Below are 24,228 nucleotides of genomic sequence, written 5' to 3' on the forward strand. Positions count from 1 at the left end.
TCATCAGACAAAACCATCAGCAAGAAACAGTCCTTCTGCATAATTCATCAGTATAGATCTATTCATTATTGTAATTTTGAAAGGGACACAAGCTGAAAGAGAGGTGAAGACCAGGACATCCATCTGAATGATGGGCAGCTCTGAGAGCACAGCTGCCTCTTCCCTGGTGTGACACTAATATTACCTCTTCATAACAGCTCACCTGGAGAGAGATTGGGCCTTGTATGACTTCCTGGTGTTCACACATGGCACCCTAGTCCCTTTATAGTGCACTACCTTTGACAACCGCCCATAGGACCACGGCCCATGGGGCTCTGGTCAAAAGTAGTGCACTATAGAGGGATGCAGCTTGTTTGTTCACACAACAGGAAGAGAACAACCAGACCAGGTACTAGGACCATTGTTCAGTAGGCAGGGAGGTACCACCTGAAAATGCTAGCTAATTTCAGTTTCAAAACGTTTCGCAAGACCCAGATGTTTCAGATAAAGATGTTACGTACAGTACATCTTAATCACTTTGTAAATTAACTATGCCAATGACCAAGCCTCAAAGAGCTTAGGGCCAGTCTGAAATCTGATTAGCATGGTCAAGGACACCTGAGGAGATGGGGAGTTGCCAAGGTAACCAAACATGAAAGCAATGCCACTTCTGACCCCCAACAAGGTTGTTATACAGTAGTTACACTTCTGGACCTAGACCGCCATTGACGATGTAAGATCCAATCTATGCCAAACACACCTCAATCTTACCCTGTACTAGAAAAAACTTTTATTGAAAGAAGCAATTCATTTGTAAAATACACGTACATGTTTCAAATATTACTTTTTTTCTTTAAATGCCTATTTTCCATTTCTTACAAATGTATTTAGCTTTTCAGAGTAATGGTACACAAAGTCCAAATAAAGTAAGAACTTCCTTCATAGAATATCACAAAGACCTGCCAGAGCGGGGGAGGAGGGGAATATTTAATAATATTTTAAAAATCTAAAATTCGAAAAAGTTTTATGACAGGAGGAACGTCTAGATGGTTCAATTTGGACTATTATTGGATATGATAAAAAAAATAAAAAAAAATAGCTCAATAAAAACAATTTTTTTTACAACAACAAAAGCTATCTCTACTCTTCAAGTGATACTTGAAACATCAGATTGAGATGAGCCCACATTCACTGGTAAATACTGGTCACGTGGCAAGAGCATTGACTTCACTGGAAAGATCTCACAGACAGTTGTTATTGGCTGACTTTCCTACGTGTCAGCACTTTTTACATTTCGCTTAAAAACTACAGGCAACTATGGGCAAGATTTACAGCCACATGCTATTCATTGACAAGAAATATCAGATTGGATATTGGATATCAAAAGTAGTACCTGATACTGTAGATACCTGAATATAAATGTGCATATGTAGATTGCAAAAAAAGTGGACAAATAAATAAATAGGACAGATGATTTAAACATGCTGAGGACAAAAAAAGTATTACATTGTATATAAGAACAAAAAATACTAATCTATTGAAATAAGATCTTCGGCCAGGTAGAGTGAGCTCAGGGACAATGAATTGAGTATTACTGTACTGTAGCTAATGTTAGACCTATCCACTGTATGTAAAGTGCCACTGTGTTTGCTTAACAGTAGGTAGCCAATAGAAAAGGTTCCAATTTGATAGCACGCGTAGGGACATTTCAAGCGGAGGTGTGAGGTTACGAATCAAACTCTGTTACATTGTGTACCCACCCACTGGCATCAGCCTGGCGTCTGCATTGTGCTAGCTAGCTGAACTGATGGCAGCAGGTCAGAATCAGGGCCGTGGGGATGTCTTTGTTGAGCTCCTTGTAGGCTGTGAACAACAACATCTCTATCCACAGCGCAGCTAACTGAACTGAGAGAGGCAATTTCATGTCTGAAAAGAAGTGTCGTGGAGTATTGAACATGCCGTCTCTCTAGAGTCTGGTCATTTAGGTAGAGTTGAATAAACAATAGAAACTGGAGCTAGATAGACAATAGAAAACAACGGTGGAAGGAAAGACATCAACAGATTAATGTCTGTATCGTCAACACAAAAATACTGCCATAAACAACAACACAAACTGAAACAAAAAGTTGAAATATTAGATGAATTTAAGGAAAGAACGTTGAAATAAGGTGAGACGTGTCGCTAAACAAAATTATGCCCAACTGCTATCCCCCTAGGTAAAATATTCAACTGCACACAAAGTGTGTGAACTGGTTAAGTAAAGTCTTCCAGCTTCCAAAGAAACACTCTCTTCAAGAAGACACATATAGTATTTTCCATTCATCAATCCACCAGTCTTGAATTTTAAAGTTGTGGATCCACCCACCGACACATCTGTAGGTGCAGTTTAGGTGCAGTGTAGGTAGGCACAGACATAGAGGTCAGCCCCTATAGAGAGGTCATCCTGGGGAACTCTGTCCCCTGGCCTTGTGCAGCTGTCTATTGTTGTGTTCCAAATGGCACCCTATTCTCTAAAGGGCCCTGGTCAAAAGTAGTACACTATACAAGGAACAGAGTGCCATTTGGGATTCAGGCCATATATAAGTACAGAACTTCCTCCAGATGGATGGGTGGGCGGGCGGGCGGGGGCTTCGGCCAGACCAGGCCAGCCCAGGCTGCTCACCCAGTGGTCTGCTCTGAGTTAGGGGGCGGGTTAGGGGGCGGCTCAAGAGTCTCAGCGATCTCCCCCAGTTCATCCAGCAGCTCTATGAACGCCGGTCTCCTGAAGGACTCCATCTGAAAACACAGAGGAAACATAAGGATTGTCTGGGGTTTAAAACAAAATCAGAGCCTGTATACACAAACCGTCTCAGAGTAGGAGTGCTGATCTAGGATCAGTCTTTAAGATACATGAGATATTTTGGACAGGAAAGACCTGATCCTAGATCAGCACTCCTACTGCTTTGTGAATATGGGTCCTGAAATACTATTTCTGACATATGAAGTCTGTCTGGCATCAGACCAGAGACAAAGAGATGTTGGCTTTCCATTTAAGTTTACACATAGCTAGGGCTCTATACTGGTCATCAGGCTGTGAGCAGCCATGTAACGTTTACTACAGTAAAGTTATGGTACCTAATTCTGTATCTACTACAGTAAAGTATACTCTATCTGTAAGCAGCCATGAACTGCACTTATACTGCACTGTGTCTACTCACCAGACAGCAGCTGGTTGCCAGCTCCAACACGCGCTGAGGACACCCGCTCGCCAGCTCCCTAAACGCACTCACATCCAGGCCGTAGTCCTGTCAAACAGGCACATGCACAGCAGACATTACACATGGTGCATACGGCAGAGCTTCCACACAGGGGACACGGCAGAAAACCTGGATCTATGTCTAGTCGTACTATATGTCTCCTGCAGCTCTCTATTCAGTATGTGTGTTTGTGTGAGTGTATATCAAAATGAACAAAGCTTTTTCACTGACGGTGGTACATAAGGTGAAAACAGAGTTGAGCTTTACCTGGGTTCTTGGTAGAATCTCTGGGTCTGCAGGGATCCTTGCCAGTATTTCACAGAGTACAATCCCAAAGGAGAATACGTCCACCTGATGACAACACAGAACCACATACCAATCATCCAACCAACAATGAGCTGTGTTCAAACAACGAGAAAATGAAGAAAAAACAAATCTTTCCATTAGCCTCCAAAGAGTGTTCTTAACCACATCTTATCCAATGAAGGGTCTTGGTGGCATGTATACCTTCCGGTCGTAGGGTTCCCCGCGAAGCATCTCCGGGGCCATCCAGAAGGCAGATCCCACCAGGGAGAGCTTCCTCTCTGGGTCTTTAACCGGCAGCTCCACCACCTCTCTGGCCAGGCCAAAGTCTGTGACCAGGGCCTCCCTGCCCCGCGCTGTCACACGGATCAGACAGTTCTGCAGAGACAGACATAAGAAATCATATGTTAGTATAGAGTGCCTTCGGAAAGTTTTCAGACCCCTTGACTTTTTCCACATTCTGTTACGTTACAGCCTTATTCTAATATTGATAAAATATTTGTTTGATTTGTTTGATCGTAGCTAGCTACATAGCTAGCTACATAGCCGTCTTTGTATCAAAGATAATTGTGTAGTCTAGAGCGATTTTCTAGGTTAGCTAGCCAGCTATTGTCGTTCTTTTAACGCAACGTAACGTAATCAACACTGCTAGCTAGCCAGCTAGCCCCCGAATAGCAGCACTGTAGATACTATTACACTCAACGGAACGACTTGATTAGTGTAGTGTCAACAACGCAGCCACTGCCAGCTAGCCTACAAAGTCAACAACTGCCAGCTAGCCTACAAAGTCAACAACGCAGCCACTGCCAGCTAGCCTACTTCAGCAGTACTGTATCATCTTAATCATTTCAGTCAATAAGATTCTTGCTACGTAAGCTTAACTTTCTGAACATTCGAGACGCGTAGTCCACTTGCCACTCCAATCTCCTTTGCATTAGCGTAGTCTCTTCTGTAGCCTGTCAACTATGTGTCTGTCTATCCCTGTTCTCTCCTCTCTGCACAGACCATACAAACGCTCCACACCGCGTGGCATCGGCCACCCTAATCTGGTGGTCCCAGCGCGCACGACCCACGTGGAGTTCCAGGTCTCCGGTAGCCTCTGGAACTGCCGATCTGCGGCCAACAAGGCAGAGTTCATCTCAGCCTATGCCTCCCTCCAGTCCCTCGACTTCCTGGCACTGACGGAAACATGGATCACCACAGATAACACTGCTACTCCTACTGCTCTCTCTTCGTCCGCCCACGTGTTCTCGCACACCCCGAGAGCTTCTGGTCAGCGGGGTGGTGGCACCGGGATCCTCATCTCTCCCAAGTGGTCATTCTCTCTTTCTCCCCTTACCCATCTGTCTATCGCCTCCTTTGAATTCCATGCTGTCACAGTTACCAGCCCTTTCAAGCTTAACATCCTTATCATTTATCGCCCTCCAGGTTCCCTCGGAGAGTTCATCAATGAGCTCGATGCCTTGATTAGCTCCTTTCCTGAGGACGGCTCACCTCTCACAGTTCTGGGCGACTTTAACCTCCCCACGTCTACCTTTGACTCATTCCTCTCTGCCTCCTTCTTTCCACTCCTCTCCTCTTTTGACCTCACCCTCTCACCTTCCCCCCCTACTCACAAGGCAGGCAATACGCTCGACCTCATCTTTACTAGATGCTGTTCTTCCACTAACCTCATTGCAACTCCCCTCCAAGTCTCCGACCACTACCTTGTATCCTTTTCCCTCTCGCTCTCATCCAACACTTCCCACACTGCCCCTACTCGGATGGTATCGCGCCGTCCCAACCTTCGCTCTCTCTCCCCCGCTACCCTCTCCTCTTCCATCCTATCATCTCTTCCCTCTGCTCAAACCTTCTCCAACCTATCTCCTGATTCTGCCTCCTCAACCCTCCTCTCCTCCCTTTCTGCATCCTTTGACTCTCTATGTCCCCTATCCTCCAGGCCGGCTCGGTCCTCCCCTCCCGCTCCGTGGCTCGACGACTCATTGCGAGCTCACAGAACAGGGCTCCGGGCAGCCGAGCGGAAATGGAGGAAAACTCGCCTCCCTGCGGACCTGGCATCCTTTCACTCCCTCCTCTCTACATTTTCCTCTTCTGTCTCTGCTGCTAAAGCCACTTTCTACCACTCTAAATTCCAAACATCTGCCTCTAACCCCAGGAAGCTCTTTGCCACCTTCTCCTCCCTCCTGAATCCTCCTCCCCCTCCCCCCCCTCCTCCCTCTCTGCAGATGACTTCGTCAACCATTTTGAAAAGAAGGTCGACGACATCCGATCCTCGTTTGCTAAGTCAAACGACACCGCTGGTTCTGCTCACACTGCCCCACCCTGTGCTCTGACCTCTTTCTCCCCTCTCTCTCCAGATGAAATCTCGCGTCTTGTGACGGCCGGCCGCCCAACAACCTGCCCGCTTGACCCTATCCCCTCCTCTCTTCTCCAGACCATTTCCGGAGACCTTCTCCCTTACCTCACCTCGCTCATCAACTCATCCCTGACCGCTGGCTACGTCCCTTCCGTCTTCAAGAGAGCGAGAGTTGCACCCCTTCTGAAAAAACCTACACTCGATCCCTCCGATGTCAACAACTACAGACCAGTATCCCTTCTTTCTTTTCTCTCCAAAACTCTTGAACGTGCCGTCCTTGGCCAGCTCTCCCGCTATCTCTCTCAGAATGACCTTCTTGATCCAAATCAGTCAGGTTTCAAGACTAGTCATTCAACTGAGACTGCTCTTCTCTGTATCACGGAGGCGCTCCGCACTGCTAAAGCTAACTCTCTCTCCTCTGCTCTCATCCTTCTAGACCTATCGGCTGCCTTCGATACTGTGAACCATCAGATCCTCCTCTCCACCCTCTCCGAGTTGGGCATCTCCGGCGCGGCCCACGCTTGGATTGCGTCCTACCTGACAGGTCGCTCCTACCAGGTGGCGTGGCGAGAATCTGTCTCCTCACCACGTGCTCTCACCACTGGTGTCCCCCAGGGCTCTGTTCTAGGCCCTCTCCTATTCTCGCTATACACCAAGTCACTTGGCTCTGTCATAACCTCACATGGTCTCTCCTATCATTGCTATGCAGACGACACACAACTAATCTTCTCCTTTCCCCCTTCTGATGACCAGGTGGCGAATCGCATCTCTGCATGTCTGGCAGACATATCAGTGTGGATGACGGATCACCACCTCAAGCTGAACCTCGGCAAGACGGAGCTGCTCTTCCTCCCGGGGAAGGACTGCCCGTTCCATGATCTCGCCATCACGGTTGACAACTCCATTGTGTCCTCCTCCCAGAGCGCTAAGAACCTTGGCGTGATCCTGGACAACACCCTGTCGTTCTCAACCAACATCAAGGCGGTGGCCCGTTCCTGTAGGTTCATGCTCTACAACATCCGCAGAGTACGACCCTGCCTCACACAGGAAGCGGCGCAGGTCCTAATCCAGGCACTTGTCATCTCCCGTCTGGATTACTGCAACTCGCTGTTGGCTGGGCTCCCTGCCTGTGCCATTAAACCCCTACAACTCATCCAGAACGCCGCAGCCCGTCTGGTGTTCAACCTTCCCAAGTTCTCTCACGTCACCCCGCTCCTCCGCTCTCTCCACTGGCTTCCAGTTGAAGCTCGCATCCGCTACAAGACCATGGTGCTTGCCTACGGAGCTGTGAGGGGAACGGCACCTCAGTACCTCCAGGCTCTGATCAGGCCCTACACCCAAACAAGGGCACTGCGTTCATCCACCTCTGGCCTGCTCGCCTCCCTACCACTGAGGAAGTACAGTTCCCGCTCAGCCCAGTCAAAACTGTTCGCTGCTCTGGCCCCCCAATGGTGGAACAAACTCCCTCACGACGCCAGGACAGCGGAGTCAATCACCACCTTCCGGAGACACCTGAAACCCCACCTCTTTAAGGAATACCTAGGATAGGATAAAGTAATCCTTCTCACTCCCCCCCCCTTAAAAGATTTAGATGCACTATTGTAAAGTGGCCGTTCCACTGGATGTCATAAGGTGAATGCACCAATTTGTAAGTCGCTCTGGATAAGAGCGTCTGCTAAATGACTTAAATGTAAATGTAAATGTAAATAAAGCAATCTACACACAATACCCCATAATGACAAAGCAAAAACAGGTTTAGACATTTTTGCAAATGTATAAACAAAAAAAAATGTTATACCTTATTTACATAAGTATTCAGAACCTTTGCTATGAGAATCGAAATTGAGCTCAGGTACATCCCGTTTCCATTGATCATCCTTGAGATGTTTCTACAACTTGATTGGAGTCCACGTGTTGTAAATTCAATTGATTGGACATGATTTGGAAAGGCACACACCTGTCTATATAAGGTCCCACAGTTGACAATGCATGTCAGAGCAAAAACCCAAGCCATGAGGTTGAAGAAATTGTTCGTAGAGCTCAGAGACAGGATTGTGTCGAGGCACAGATCTGGGGAAGCGTACCAAAAAATGTCTGCAGCATTGAAGGTCCCCAAGAACACAGTTGCCTCCATCATTCTTAAATGGAAGAAGTTTGGAACCACCAAGACTCTTCCTGAGAAATCGGAGGAGAAGGCCCATGGTCAGGGAGGTGACCAAGAACCCGATGGTCACTCTGACAGAGCTCCAGAGATCTTCTGTGGAGATGGGAGAACCTTCCAAGAGGACAACCATCTCTGCAGCACTCTACCAATCAGGCCTTTATGTTAGAGTGGACAGACGGAAGCCACTCCTCAGTAAAAGGCTCATGACAGCCCGCTTGGAGTTTGCCAAAATACCCTTAAAAACTCTCAGACCATGATAAACAAGATTCTCTGGTCTGATGAAACCAAGATTGAACTCTTTGAGCTGAATGCCAAGCGTTACGTCTGGAGGAAACCTGGCACCAACCCTACGGTGAAGTATGGTGGTGGCAGCATCATGCTGTGGGGATGTTTTTCAGCGGCAGGGACTGGGAGACTAGTTAGAATCAAGGGAAAGATGAACAGAGCAAAGTACAGAGAGATCCTTGATGAAAACCTGCTCCAGTGCGCTCAGGACCTCAGACTGGGGCGAAGGTTCACCTTTCAACAGGACAACGACCCTAAGCACGCAGCCAAGCCAATGCAGGAGTGGCTTCGGGACAAGTTTCTAAATTTCCTTGAGTTGCCCAGCCAGAGCCTGGACATGAATCCGACCAAACATCTCTGGAGACCTGAAAATAGCTGTGCAGCAACCTGACAGCTTGAGAGGTTCTGCAGAGAAGAATGTGAAAAACTTCCCAAATACAGGTGTGCCAAACTTGTAGCGTCATACCCAAGATGACTCGACGCTGTAATCATTGCTAAAGGTGATTCAACAAAGTACTGAGTAAAGGGTCTGAATACTTATGTAAATGTGATATTTCTGTTTATTTTTCATTTTTATTAGCACACCTTTTTTTTTTTTACTGTTTTTGCAATGTCATTATTGGTTATTGTGTGTAGATTGATGAGGGGGAAAAACTATTTAATACATTTTAGAATAAGGCTGTGGCACTTGGATAAGAACCAGGTGGTATGGTCATAATAGACAAAAATAGAGTTCTTTGTCCACGCACAACAGTGGTGGGTTTGGTGTCAAAAGAAAGATGCATATGCAGAAAGGAACCTCATGCCTGCTGTAAAATATGTTGGTGGATATTTGGTGTAATGAGGCTATTTTGCATCCACTGGTCCTGGGGCTCAAATTAAAGTCAACGGCATCATGAACTCTACAAAGTACCAGGACATTTTAGCCAAAAAACCTGGTTGCCTCTGCCAGGAGGCTGAAACTTGGCCACAAGTGGATCTTCCAGTAAGACAATGACCCCAAGCACACATCAAAATCCACAAGGAAATCTACATTTTGCTATGTCTATCCCATTGAAAACCTGTGGTTTGAATTGAAGAGGGCAGTCCATAAGTGGCGACCAAGTGATATCAAGAATATGGCATGTGTTCTCCAATCATAAAACATTATAGAAAAGGGATCAGTGCCATTATCCTTACAAGGGGAGAGTGCACAATGTATTGAAAACGAGGGTGCCAATAAGTTTGAGCCCTATCTTTCTGAGCGAGAAAGATATGACTTGTTGTCGAACAAAATATCTTTCACTGAGCAATTGTATTAGTATAAAACAATATTTTAAAAATTTTGTTTGAGTGTACATGTATGCTGACTTACAGTAGTGTCAGCATACATTTTCATATGGGTGGGACGGTGGGAATTGAACACCCAACCCTGGCAATGCCACACATGCTATATACCAATAGCATGTATCAATATATACTATATAGAAAATTATTTTCCCCAATACACAACAGTACGCCAAGACATTTCAACATGACATGGCTAGATCCAGCCAAATAAACAACATATTTAGGTGATTTCATTCAGTCCCTTTTTCCCACTACAGTAGTCCTGCCACCATTAAGCCTTTCTGTTAGGACATCTGCTTGCCAGCAGAGGGTAGTGTAACACTGTTATAGTACGATCACAGCAATAACCAAGTTCTACCATACCGCAACACAACTTATTGAGTAAAGCAAATGTGTCTGAATATACAGACAACTCAACTGAACATTCTCTGCCTTGGAATCTCACACATGATCCTCAACCTGATGCGTTCAACATTACACTTGTCTGTAGGTCTACTTGATGCTTTAGATACCTGAGCAAAACAAATCAGGCGTTTTGAAAGCCGAGAAAACGTGATGACAGACATGGCATGGAACAACTCTTAATTCTCTCCATAGTATAGGCAGATAACTGTATGTGCCCCATAGGGCTCTGGTCTAGGAAATAGGGTGCCGTTTGGGACGAAGCCATTATGAAGGGGATACCCCAGACCAGACAGCCAGACCAGACACTCTTAAATAGCCTGACTCAATGGAATCTGCACTCATCACCTCCCCGCCATGCTAAATGATTCAGTTCTGACCTGGGTTCTGCTGGTGGGCTAATGAGGTGATAATCCACCTGCTTTGGCATCTATGCTTACAGAGAACAAAGCCCAACTGTGTGTTCGGTGGTTGTTACGGATACAGGTATCCTGTGTGTGTATTTCTTTTCTCGCCTTCTCCCCTCACAGGTGGCATTCATCATTCCCCAATCAGTCGCTAATCAGAAGACACCTGCTCCTTTTCTCTTACCCTATCACATTCCCTTTCCCTTGGTTTAAAAACCCTGTCTGTTGTTTTCTCTAGAGCGCAATCTCTCTGTCAATGCCATCTGTCTGTAGATCTCGTATTTGGTTTTTGCAACTACATGTCACTTTGTCCCCACCTGTGAGTATTGTTTTGGTAAGGGTGTTTTACTGTTTGTTTGATGGTGGGAAAAGGGGGCACCAAGACAAGTCGCCCATGGGCATACATTTATGTCTTTCCTTGGGTCCAGCTCAGCCCCCCCCCCCCCCCCCATTACTGTGTGTTTTCAAATAAACCATGAGTGTTTGACGGTAATTTAGTTGTCTGTGGTTATTTCGTTCTCACTCTTACTTTTTCACTACTATAATTTGCATGAGTTATGTTACGGGTCTCGTTACCATCCCCCCTAGACTGTCGGGCCAAAGGGATTCGTAACAGTGGTGATTACCATAACATAACTATTTATTGTAAGTGTGGAGAGAGTGCATGGGAGATGACTGGGGCCTGGGCTCAGTAACAGTAGGTAAGCTACTATAGAAGACCCAAGATTCAATAGTGGAGTGGTTACATAAGCCAAGCAGGTAAAGAGGCAGACTGACAGACAGACAGACAGGCAGGCAGAGAGACAGTCAGTCAGGCAGGGCAGGCAAGCAGACAGACAGAAATATAGACAGGGAGACAGGCAAGCAGGGCAGAAAGGCAGACAGGCCGAGAGACAGTCAGGCAGGCAGAGCGGTTAGGGTGTAGAAAGGCAGACAGACAGGCAGGCGGAGAGAGAGTCAAGTCGGCAATAAGAAGGCAGGTAGACAGGCAAGCAGACAGACAGGCAGACGGTGGTATGGAGCAGAGACAGCCCAAGAGAGATAGACAAGCAGAAAGGCAGGCAGGCAGACAGGGGTGTGGAGCAGAGCAGGAACTGCTGATGAGGGAAAGCAGGCGGAGGGAGGGAGTGAGGGGAGGGCCCTGTTGGCTGACGTCTCCTAAGCATCTGGATCCCATTATAGAGGGAGCCACAGGCCCTCTCTCCCGCTCCAGCGTTTCCATTCAGTAGCCTGTTATTATCTGGAGATCGCTCCAAGCACCAGACCTGACCGCTAAATTTAGCATGGGCCCTCACCCCAGAGCCAGAGAAAGGAACAGATCTAGAATGGAGAGTTTGAGGGAAAATAATAAAAGTCTGTGCCACTGGAACTCTGAGGAATTGGCATGAACTGCAACTAAGGCTGTGTCCCAAATGGTACCCCTATTCCATATACAGTGCATTCCTTTTGACCAGAGCCCTATGATCCCAGTAGTGCACTAGAGTGGATAGGGTGCCATTTGACCTTCAGAGCTAACTCTGGATTCCAGTTACTGATGTAAAGCTCACTTGTAAAGCTCACTAAAATGATCTATGTTTGCAATTCCATCCACCATGCCTTTCCTTACCCTGGTCATTTTACACTGTAATGACTGCTTCTACAGGAGAGATGTCCGAAGCCCTGCGCTGTGCAGCCAAACCTCATGTCTCTAACTGAAGCAGTGATTGGTTTAACCTAACATTACCTCTTCAGAAAATACCCTGCACATGTCTTATTGGACATAGTGAATGACCTTGCATGTCTGGCTTGGATCCTTTGTTATTTATAGGCAGGGAAGTGTCTTCTTTCACGATTGAAAGAGATTGCACATGAGAAGATGCCTCGTCTTGTCTATAGGCTTCTGTCATACATCCTTACAGTGCTCTTTCGAAAGACTCTGTAATTGTGAAGAAAGCAATTGTTTGTTGGTCATAAGATAGATGTTTGCATCCTAGTGCCAGCTCTAACGATGCCGGTGGGGGGTGTCTAGGGGGTAAAAAACAACAGTATTATGTTGTAGAAACACCAATTTGTTTCCGGTAAAATGCCACCATTGAGACCAGAGCCAAATGGATTGTCTTTCTGGGTGACGTGCTAAACGTCAATATGGAACACGCCAGTGTCACCATCAGTGTTCCCAGTGTTAGAGCAGCGAGGGAGAAAGAGAGGGTTCGCTGTGAAGACTTGTACAGGGGGAGAGAGAGAGAGAGAGAGAGAGAGGATGGGTGATGGGCCTCTACTATTGATTCACTGCTCACTGATCCTACTTTCCCAGATTAAGCGAGACTGGCTGGCTGGCTGGATGTGTGTGTGTGTGTGTGTGTTTGTGCAGAGTTGGTTAGGTTACTTTCTAAATGTAATCTGTTATGGTTACTAATTACGTATTGAGAAAACAGAAAGGTGTCATAATATATTTGTTTCTCTCGCAAACATCCTTTCTGATTTTAAAAGTAATCCATTAAGTAATCATTTCGTTTTTCAAAAGTATCTGTAATTGGCTATTTTTGTGTGAGCTGGTAACGTAACTGATTACAGTTACAGGTTTTTAGTAATCAAATTACATGTAACCGATTACATGTAATCAATTACTCCCCAACCCTGTGTGTGTGTGCGTTCATGTGTGTGTGTGTGTGTACAATAACACTGCTCAGAGTGGGAGGACATTAGCATGACAATGGACTGTGCTTGTTGCTCGGCTCCTCTGCATAACATAACTGACCTGCACTTCTGTGGAACCTGGCAACCGGGAGAGAGAGTCAAAAGATTTTTCTACGCTGCTGTCTTTTCCACATGGGACAGAGTTATCCTCAGCTTCAGTCTGACTACTGAATGAGCCTCAATTCAACCTTATCCTGCATTGTCCACAACAGCAAAAAACTATTTATTTAACCTTTATTTATTCAGGAGATCAGGAGACCTCTTTTACAATGGAGACCAGCCAGTGGGATCACTACATATTGCCACAGCACTGATGTTGCAAACGTTTGACGTAAGAGTAGGGGTTTTCCTGATGTCAAAGAGTGCACTATATAGGGAATAGGATGCCAATTCAGTGACAGCCAGTGTGTGAGATGTCACCTCCTACTGTTTTTTCTGAGTGTGGACCTTCCTACTGTTCCTGTTCATAAATGGTTACCTTTTGGTCTATTCACCACAAATACGACAATAATCTACAATTAGATGTGCGTGCAGTTTTCCTTTTTTCAGTGACATCCCTGGTCTACTGTACCTTGGAGTTGGGGACCCCGGTCTACTGTACCTTGGAGTTGAGATCCCTAATCTACTGTACCTTGGAGTTGAGGTCCCTGGTCTACTGTACCCTGGAGTTGAGGTCCCTGATCTACTGTACCTTGGAGTTGAGGTCCCTGGTCTACTGTACCTTGGAGTTGAAGATCCCGGTCTACTGTACCTTGGAGTTGAGGTCCCTGGTCTACTGTACCTTGGAGTTGAGGTCCCTGGTCTACTGTACCTTGGAGTTGAGGTCCCTGGTCTACTGTACCTTGGAGTTGAGGTCCCTGATCTACTGTACCTTGGAGTTGAGGTCCCTGGTCTACTGTACCTTGGAGTTGAGGTCCCTGGTCTACTGTACCTTGGAGTTGAGGTCCCTGTGATAGATGTTCTTGTAGTGCAGGTAGATCATTCCCCTGGTGATGTCACAGGCCAGGTCCACCTTCTCCCTCCAGCACAGAGACACATCCTTCCTGGCTAACAGCTCTTCCAGACAGCCCCCACTCACATACTGCAACAGATAAACAACCCATCAGCCCCCATTAACAAACTGAGAACAGACCAAGAGACCAATCATCCTCACTTACTAAAACAGACCTGGAAATTAGGTTTAAGTTCAAAGGAAACGGAACACTGCCACTACCTTACTCTCCAACCAACGTGCATGAATTGAGTAGCAAACTGAAGTGAAAAACCAACATGTTTTGGCTGCTGCAGGCCATATTTTCCCAGATGAAGGGGCTCACTCACACAGACACACAACCCAACCTTATATACACAACATGACCAAAAGTATGTGGACACCTGCTCGTCGAACATCTCATTCCAAAATCATGGGCATTAGTATGGAGTTGGTCCTCCATTTGCTGCTACAACAGCCACTACTCTTCTGGGAAGGCGTTCCACTAGATGTTGGAACATTGGTGCGGGGACTTGTTTCCATTCAGCCACAAGAGCATTAGTGAGGTCATGCACTGATGTTTGGCGATTAGGCCTGGCTTGCAGTTGGCATTCCAATTCATCCCAAAGGTTTTGATGGGGTTAAGGTCAGGGCTCTGTGTAGGCCAGTCAAGGTCTTCCACAACGATCTCGACAAACCATTTCTGTATGGACCTTGCCTTGTGCACAGGCATTGTCATGCTGAAACAAGAATGGGCCTTCCCCAAACTGTTGCCACAAAGATGGAGGCACAGAATCATCTAGAAAGCCATAGTATGCTAGCCCGAACCATGAAAAACAGCCCCAGACCATTATTCCTCCTCCACCAAACTTTACAGTTGGCACTATGTATTCGGGCAGGTAGTGTTCTCCTGGCATCCGCCAAACCCAAATTCGTCTGTCAGACTGCCAGATGGTGAAGAGTGATTATTCACTCCAGAGAACACGTTTCCACTGCTCCAGAGTCCAATGGTGGTGAGCTTTACGCCACTCCAGCCGACGCTTGGCATTGCACATGTTGATCTTCGGCTTGTGTGCGGCTGGTCGGCCATGGAAACCCATTTCATGAAGCTCCCGACGAACAGTTCTTGTGCTGATGTTGCTTCCAGAGGCAGTTTGGAACTCGGTATTCAGTGTTGCATCCGCCGAGGACAGACGATTTTTACGCGCTACGTGCTTCAGCACTCGGCGGTCCCGTTCTGTGAGCTTGTGTGGCCTACCACTTCGAGGCTGAACCGTTGTTGCTCCTATATGTTTCCACTTCACAATAACATCACTTATAGTTGACCAGGGCAGCTCTAGCAGGGCAGAGATTTGACAAACTAACTTTTTGGAAAGGTGTCATCATATGACAGTGCCACATTGAAAGTCACTGAGCTCTTCAGTAAGTCCATTCTACTGCCAATGTTTGTCTATGGAGATTGCATGGCCGTGTGCCCATTTCAAGGGGTGTCCATATACTTTTGCATATCAAATCAAATTTTATTTGTCACATACGCATGGTTAGCAGATGTTAATGCGAGTGTAGCGAAATGCTTGTGCTTCTAGTTCCGACGGTGCAGTAATATCTAAGTAATCTAACAAATCCCCAACAACTACCTAATACACACAAATCTAAAGGGGTGAATGAGAATATGTATATGGATGAGCGATGGTTGAGCGGTATAGGCAAGGTGCAATAGATGGTATAAAATACAGTATATACATGTGATTTGAGTAATGTAAGATATGTAAACATTATTAAAGTGGCATTATTTAGAGTGTATTGTATAAAGTGACTAGTGATCAATTTATTAAAGTGGCCAGTGATTGGGTCTCAATGTAAGCAGCAGCCTCTCTGAGTTAGTGATTGCTGTTTAGCAGTCTGATGTCGTTGAGATAGAAGCTGTTTTTCATTCTCCCGGTCCCAGATTTGATGCACCTGTACTGACCTCGCCTTCTGGATGTTAGCGGTGTGAACAGGCAGTGGCTCGGGAGGTTGTTGTCCTTGATTATCTTTTTGGCCTTCCTGTGACTTCGGGTGCTGTAGGTGTCATGGAGGGCATGCAGTTTGCCCCCGGAGAAGCGTTGTGCAGACCGCACCACCCTCTGGAGAGCCTTGCGGTCGAGGGCAGTGTAGTTGTGATACCAGGCTGTGATACAGCCCGACAGGATGCTCTCGATTGTGCATCTGTAAAAGTTTGTCAGGGTTTTGGGTGACAAGACAAACTTCTGTTGCGCCTTCTTCACCACACTGTCTGTGTGAGTGGACCATTTCAGTTTGTTTGTGATGTGTACGCCGAGGAACTTAAAACTTTCCACCTTCTCCACGGCTGTCCCTTCGATGTGGATGTCCACGATCATCTCCTTTGTTTTCTTGACATTGAATGAGAGGTTGTTTTCCTAATTGTGTGCATATGTACAGTACATGACTCAGAAATAGACATTAGTGTGTCTCCTCACTTATCTCACTAGTGTGAACATGTCATGAATCCAAGGTGGAGAAAGTAACAATCACCTCTAAAATAGGGTAGAGTTTATCTTCTTTCACACAGATCCCCAGGTACCTAGAACGAATGACAACAACAGAGTTATGATGGGGAAACATAATGAAATTCAGAATATACACTAACGTTCAAAAGTTTAGGGTCACTTACAAATGTCCTTGTTTTTGAAAGAAAAGCTAAAAAAAATTGTCCATTGAAATAACATCAAATTGATCAGACATACAGTGTAGCCATTGTTAATGTTGTAAATGACTATTGTAGCTGGAAACTGCAGATTTTTTATTGAATATCTAAATAGGCGTACAGAGGCCCATTATCAGCAACCATCACTCCTGTGTTCCAATGGCACGGTGTATTAGCTAATCCTAGTTTATCATTTTAAAAGGCTGATTGATCATTAGAAAACCCTTTTGCAATTATGTTAGCACAGCTGAAAACTGTTGTCCTGATTAAAGAAGCAATAAAACTGGCCTTCTTTAGACTAGTTGAGTATATGGAGCATCAGCATTTGTGGGTTCGATTACAGGCTCAAAATGGCCAGAAACAAATAACTTTCTTCTGAAACTTGTCAGTCTATTCTAGTTCTGAGAAGTGAAGGCTATTTCATGCGAGAAATTGCCAAGAAACTGAAGATCTCGTACAACGCTGTGTACTACCCCCTTCACAGAACAGTGCAAACTGGCTCTAACCAAAATAGAAAGATGAGTGGGAGGGGCCTCCCACACACCGGGGCGGTGCACAACTGAGCAAGAAGACAAGTACATTAGAGTGTCTAGTTTGAGAAACAGACGCCTCACAAGTCCTCAACTGACAGCTTCATTAAATAGTACCAGCAAAACACCAGTCTCAATGTCAACAGTGAAGAGGCGACTCCGGGATGCTGACCTTCAAGGCAGCATCTCTTGTGGACAGACAAAATGTCGAGAAACTTGCCTGGGCTGCCGAGATTAACAACCTAAAAACACCATCCTTCACTGAAAGGTTATTACTAATTACATGAACAAGTCAGTCTCCATTTTATTATATTGCTCTGACGTCGGAGCCTGAGAACATTGCCTTCCTCAAACACAGTGAATTTGTCCCAAATGGCACCATATGGGCCCTGGTAAAAAAAAAAGTGCACTTTGTGGGTAATAGGGTCCATTTGGGATTCAACCACCGTGTCTGAGGAAGACAATGCTTTCACATCCTTGTTTGAGTAGTGCCCACTCACAGAGGGATGGATGGCCTGTCTGTGCCAGGTACATATTGTACTGGACTCAGATACGCTTTTATCACGGCTCTCTATGCTCTGACATCAGCAGATAAACTGTGCTGTTTGATACCTGCTGATACTGTGACCTTGCAAAAAGGCTAATAAGATTGCTTGGACAAACACTATGCCTTCACACCTTATGTAACCACTTCATAGGGGTAGAATGGGCCTACGTGACTATCAAAAACCATGCCAATCATTATCATATTTCCCAGCATGCTCTATTGTAGGTTGATTTTTAGAATTGTTTGTTTCAATATGTGTGTTTTTGCATGCACATTGATTGATTGATTTATTGATATTACGCTACACAAAGATAAATAACATATTTTTTTTCTAATCCAATCTGTTGGTAGTTGGGCCTGTTACAGAGATGGTTGTTCCCTTTTTAGATGGTTTTAGGTAGTCTCATTTATCAATTTTTCCTACCTTGGCAGTCATTCTAAATATATGTTGTTGGTGATTAAAACTTTACATTTTGGGATATCCTAACTCTGCCTGTATTCCAATAGGAATAACATATCACTTTACAAGACAACATAATGTGACTTGCCCGATGTGTCCGGCAAACCAAAAGTTTCAGACCACTGTTAGGGTAAACAAAAAAATTTACTTGAAAGGCACACTGGGAAAAAGCCTTCACACCCTACAGTGTTAAAACAATACCCTCAAAAACTTTTTAGAGGTAAATACACCCTACAGTGTTAAAACAACACCCAATTTTTGCCATTTAAAAGGAACAAATGGCTTTGTCACTGTGGTGGTACCCTAAACAAGCAGATTTGTACTTTTTCCAAAGGTACGCTTTTGTGCCTGTACTACCTTGCCTGTACTACCTAAGGTACACTATTGGCACTTTTAAGGTACAAACTGCAAAGGTACAATTACGTACCTATAACTTAAGGTACTACAGTGACAAGCATTTGTGCCCCTTTAAGAACACATTTCTGAGAGTGTACAGCATAATATAAATCAAATCAAATGTCATTTAATTTGTCACATACACATGTTTAGCAGATGTTATTGCGGGTGTAGCGAAATGCTTGTGTATATAAATACAGTATAAAGATAATATAATATAATACAGTATAATACCCTATATTTTGGACTCGAATGCAGGAACAGTACGCCATGATTCTGTGGTGCACTTAATAATATCCACCTGATACTATGCCTTCACAGCTTATCTAACCACTTCAGTGGGGTAACTGAACTAATTGAACTATTATATTCCTGTGCCATTGACTGCACCACATAGTAGATAAAGCATACCCTGCATTCCAATTGTTATCAATAAGGACATGTACCAAAATGTATAAGTGATCATCGTGAGTAACTGACTAATACCTGACTATGTTGGGATGGGAGAGTTTCTGCAGTAGGCTGATCTCACGCACAATGCTATCCTGGTCCACGTCGTTCTTATATATCTTCACCACCATCACCTTACGGGTCGTACTGTGAATCACCTTAGAGAAACAGACAAGGGTTTACAGTTTAAAGGTCCAATGCAGACGTTTCTATCTCAATATCAAATCATTCTGGGCAACAATTAAGGACCTTACTGTGATTGTTATCAATTAAAATAAACAAAAAAGGCTAAGATTGCTTGGACAAACACTATGCCTTCACACCTTATGTAACCACTTCATAGGGGTAGAATGGGCCTACGTGACTATCAAAAACTATGCCAATCATTATCATGTTTCCCAGCATGCTCTATTGTAGGTTGATTTTTAGAATTGTTTGTTTCAATATGTGTGTTTTTGCATGCACATTGATTGATTGATTGATCTTACGCTACACAAAGATAAATAACATATATTTTTCAATTAAGGACCTTACTGTGATTGTTATCAATTAAAATAAACAAAAATAGCATCTCAGCCAAGAGCAATTTCACAAGCAATGATTTTGGCAGAACTGTCAGGGAGTGGTCTGAGTGGGGAAGGAAAAACAGAACATTTGCTGTTATTGGCAGAGAGGTTTGGAACTCTTTTTCTTATTGGTCTATTATTAACTAATTTACCGCATGGTGATGTCATCATGGAAGGCCAGAACTCCAACCCACCAAAGCAGGCTGAAATTTCAGGCGATCTTTTCAAATAGCTCTTACACTGAAAGAGCATTATCATAATTTCCACAATCTCACAGTACTATTCCAACCTTACAGTGTGGAAATATGTATAAAACACAGGAAATCCATTTTTTTGACTGCCCTTGGCCTTTAACCACTAAAAGACCTGCTCAAGACCTAGTCATGTAACAGTGTACAAAAAACCCCAGTTTGGTGTCTGAAAGGAGCTGTTTTTGCCGGTAAATTCATTAAGACCTCCATTAATTGACACGGCCTTCATTTTAATTCTGAACAGCCCACATGGTTTTACAGTGACCTCTGATGTATTACCTCACCATCTCACTGGCACTGCTCAATTCTATTCATATTTTAATGTGATTAAATCATCACATAACATAAAACAGATTAATGGCCAGTATTATCTCCAGCAGTGTTCTCTCTACTCAGAACATCCAGTGTTCAACTCTAGTAGACTAATAGATGAATTCTGTAATCATCCCATCTGTCTTTCTCCCCAGGCCCATTCCACTTCAAAATCTAAATGCATGCCATGTTACTCCTCCATTGGCTCTGCTTCTGTACAGAGTACAGATTGGGGAAGTTATGTTAGCTGAAACACAGTGGGGTACCATTGCTCAGGCATCCATGATGGAGTGTAAGCTAATCGTGGAATGGCAACTACTGTATGTCCCAATTAGATCCAACCCATAGGATGCTTTGTCCTAATGCATCGCAAATGACACCCATAGGGCTCTGTTCTAAAGTAGTGCACTATATAGGTAATAGCGTGCTATTTGGGATGCATACTACGTTCAGTACAGATGGCTAGGGAGGGACCAGGTACCTTGTAGACTTTGGAAAAGAAGCCGCTCCCGATGAGCTCGGCTGTGAAGTTCTCCCAGAACTCCAGCTTGCGGACGGCAGTGCGGAGCTTCTGCCAGCGGTCCACATGGTAGTATTTGTCAGAGGACTCGCCGTAGAGCGTGGGGCTGGTGGGCTCCGAGGACACGTCCACGTCACAGTCACACATCCTGGAGTGGGGAGTGATGTCTGCTATGGTACACAAACACACACGAATATGAAGATGCAAGCATGCATACACACACACACACACACACACACACACACACACACACACACACACACACACACACACACACGCATGCACACACAAACACATACACACACACACACGCATGCACACACAAACACATACACGCACACACACACACACACACACACAAATGTTAGCCACACCCCTCACCTCTGTGACAGATTACATTGAAAGAAGGGCTGTCCTTCAACAAAGAGTCTGCAAAACCCCTAATAACCCCATGCAGAAATAAAGTACAGTGGATGAAAGACAGAGCAGATTAGAACACAATTCAATCACACACTCGTTAACTAGATGGGAGGGAAAGTGCCTACCCTTCATGCCTCCCCTTCATGCCTCCCCTTTATGGAGTGAAACAAAGAGACAATAATGGTTCCTTAAAATAGAGAGTAGCAGGCCTGGTCAGTGCAGGTGAGAGACTATCCAGTGTAGCCTACTCTAGTCAAGTGACTTGTTTTCCATCTTGGCTTATCATAACAAGAAAGATGGAGAGGGGTTCTATTTATTTTAATGAGATGATATGAGTGGGACATGTAGCCCACACACAGGATGAGAGGGAGACATTTGGAAAATAAAATGTGTTCTTTTGATATATCTGTATCTTTTATTCATTTGTAACCCGTTTTTTACTCATAAGATTATGTTCCTCGATTGCATTATTGATAAATGTCAGTGTGTGATTCGATCTTGAAGGTTTTGAGGCAGTCTTTCACCAAGCCCTTATCAGACAAACACAAATTATTGGAATCGCCTGTCACAGGAAACTGTCACTGAGAAGAGAACCTCTAACAGGAAGCTTGTGCAGCAAACCAAACCACACCGTCATTGTTTTTATAGCAGTAGGATAGGCACCTATGCTGTGTGGCACAGACATGTGGTTTACAACATACATAACTGTCCACCCCTTACAACTGTAATGAATACGATGGAGAGACAGAGTGCTGGTTTCAAGCGCAGGGCACAGCAGGTGTTTATTAGCAAAGGACCACAGGAAGAGGCAGGTAGCTGGTCCAGGGACAGGCAGAAGGTCATACACAGGGATGCCAAAAAGGGAACAGTACAGGCAGGGAAAAAGGCTAATAACGTAGCCCGGGAGATCAGGCAAGGTGTTGACGACAGGAAATCTGATAGGCAAAAGTACAGGCAGGGAATAGGCAAGGTGTCGTTAGTGAGGATGGCCAAAAACTACGATACACGGGAGGACTAATGCGGAAATAAAAACAGAGCTCCGAATAGAACGTGTAACAAAACATCACAACGATGGGTTGCTAAGAACTGAACTAAATAGTGTGTGTAAATGACATACAGGTGTGTGAACAGGTGATTGGGATCTGGAGAGTGAGCTGCATTCAGGGGACCGATGCGTTTGAGACTGTGAGTTGGAAGCAGACAGTAATTTCTCTATTGAATCAAACAGAGTTTATTTTACAAGTACAATGTTCACCCACTGGACAATCACAAGCCTCTAAGCACGTCACTACATCTTACAAGGTTCTTAACTTTCGGTATTGGGGGGGAACATAGTGAAGGGCAGTGGGAGTTTGTTTTCCAGAAAAACAAACCCGGTCCTGACAATGACACCAGTGAACAGCACAGACTGACATGCTGACACAAGTGGGAATCAAAGCTAGCCCACACACACTTTTCAGCTCAACTGCACCACCCTAACCCAACTGGCTGCCAGAGAAAACGCTCACAGTGCAGCCTTACGTCTCTCACTGACAACCCATGGTAAATCATAAAGACACCCTCAATCACAGTTACTTTCACAGACACAGATGGATGCATCCAGACTCTCATCCACATCCCGTACGGCACCCTAGTCCCTATATCGTGCATTACTTTTGACCGGAGCCCTAATGTAGTGCACTATGTAGGGGGATAGGATGCCATTTAGAACACTGTTTTGCATGAATACATGTTGGTAGATTAACCAGGTCATTGTGACAGGCCTCCTTAGTGTCACGTCGGTCTAAAAGGGTCGGGAGACAGGCACGGGAATAGGGTTTTTTATTGACCCAAATTACAGCGTGCCGTGTAAAGGCACAGGGACGAAGACCAAACAAACACGTATACAAAACACAGGGTTGAAACCCAAACAAAAAAAAGCGAGGAGTACCTCGAAGAAATACACAAGTGCACAATGATACCATACGGGACGAGACCCGTAATCATCTGCACAATACAAGCGGCACGAAAGCCAAAACAACAGAGCACAGGTACTCACACGACCAACAGACATTAGAACAAAAATCGACAGCCTAATTTATACAATTACAATCAGTGGGAATGGGGACCAGGTGTGCGTAATGACACAATTCCAGAGGGATCCGTGACACTTAGCATCAGTTTGCTTGCACTTCACGTTAATTGAGAGTGAATCTCGGTGTGCAAACAACAAATCTCTGTCTCTAAATTAAATTTCATAATGTTTGGATTCAATTTGTGTTTACAAATGTGTTTTTGTTGGTTGGTCTATTTTAGCTTTATCTTACAAAGTGCTTTGTTACTGAGCCAAGAGTTGCAAAAAAGGAAGACACTTGTTAGTGGGTGCCCTAAATAGCTCCCTATTCGCTATATACTTCTTTAGATCAGGGCCTTCGTAAAGTGATCTCCTGTGGAAAGGCCTGTTATCACACGAAACGAGTTTGACCTTTGACTAAGTGCCCGACCACAGCGACCTTTATGAGAAACACCACCAGTGGGACCGCCCTACTGACGTCCCACCTACAGATAAGGAATGTGAGTTATGAGACTTTAACAGTGAGATCAGTCCACACCAGGGCGAGGCTGTTCCTCAAGGGGAACGACTCTCTTTCTGAGGAAGTTCCACAGATCTGACTGCTTTCTCAGTTCAGGGCAGAGAGACCGGGACAGTGTTTCTAGTGAATACGCTGTGTGATACATGTGGCCATAGAAAGAGAAATATAGTCAGAGGCATCTGAACGAAATACTTCAGCAAAGCCATTTCCGGACTGAGATTAAATCACGTCAACAGGTGATGTCTGAAGGGATTACACAGCCTTCACACAGACATAAGATTCACTACAGAGATTCTGATACGATCCCTGACACATTCGAGCTGCAACCTTTCACACACAAAGAAAGTGACTCTGCCACAGGAGCCCTGATGCTTCCTGTATACGTCTGC

General features: G+C 44.9%; 1 protein-coding gene across 3 annotated transcripts in view; it reads right to left on the reverse strand.

The window, feature by feature from the left end:
* Positions 1 to 754: 754 nt before the first annotated feature.
* Positions 755 to 24,228, reverse strand: part of LOC139576506 (dual specificity testis-specific protein kinase 2-like) — a 31,991-nt gene continuing 8,517 nt past the window's right edge. For 2 of the 3 annotated variants that reach the window (XM_071402683.1, XM_071402681.1), the window contains 8 exons: positions 20,808 to 21,016; positions 19,234 to 19,355; positions 16,643 to 16,691; positions 14,069 to 14,218; positions 3,723 to 3,896; positions 3,483 to 3,566; positions 3,177 to 3,263; positions 755 to 2,754 (listed from right to left, as the gene is read on the reverse strand). In XM_071402683.1, the coding sequence (XP_071258784.1) occupies positions 2,638 to 2,754; positions 3,177 to 3,263; positions 3,483 to 3,566; positions 3,723 to 3,896; positions 14,069 to 14,218; positions 16,643 to 16,691; positions 19,234 to 19,355; positions 20,808 to 20,993 (969 nt within the window). In that variant the 5' untranslated portion in view covers positions 20,994 to 21,016 and the 3' untranslated portion in view covers positions 755 to 2,637. The remainder of the gene's footprint in view (positions 2,755 to 3,176; positions 3,264 to 3,482; positions 3,567 to 3,722; positions 3,897 to 14,068; positions 14,219 to 16,642; positions 16,692 to 19,233; positions 19,356 to 20,807; positions 21,017 to 24,228) is intronic. The other variant, XM_071402682.1, reaches the window with a different exon arrangement.

The sequence above is a fragment of the Salvelinus alpinus genome, chromosome 5, assembly GCF_045679555.1.
Source record: "Salvelinus alpinus chromosome 5, SLU_Salpinus.1, whole genome shotgun sequence".
NCBI classification, from domain to species: Eukaryota; Metazoa; Chordata; class Actinopteri; order Salmoniformes; family Salmonidae; genus Salvelinus; species Salvelinus alpinus.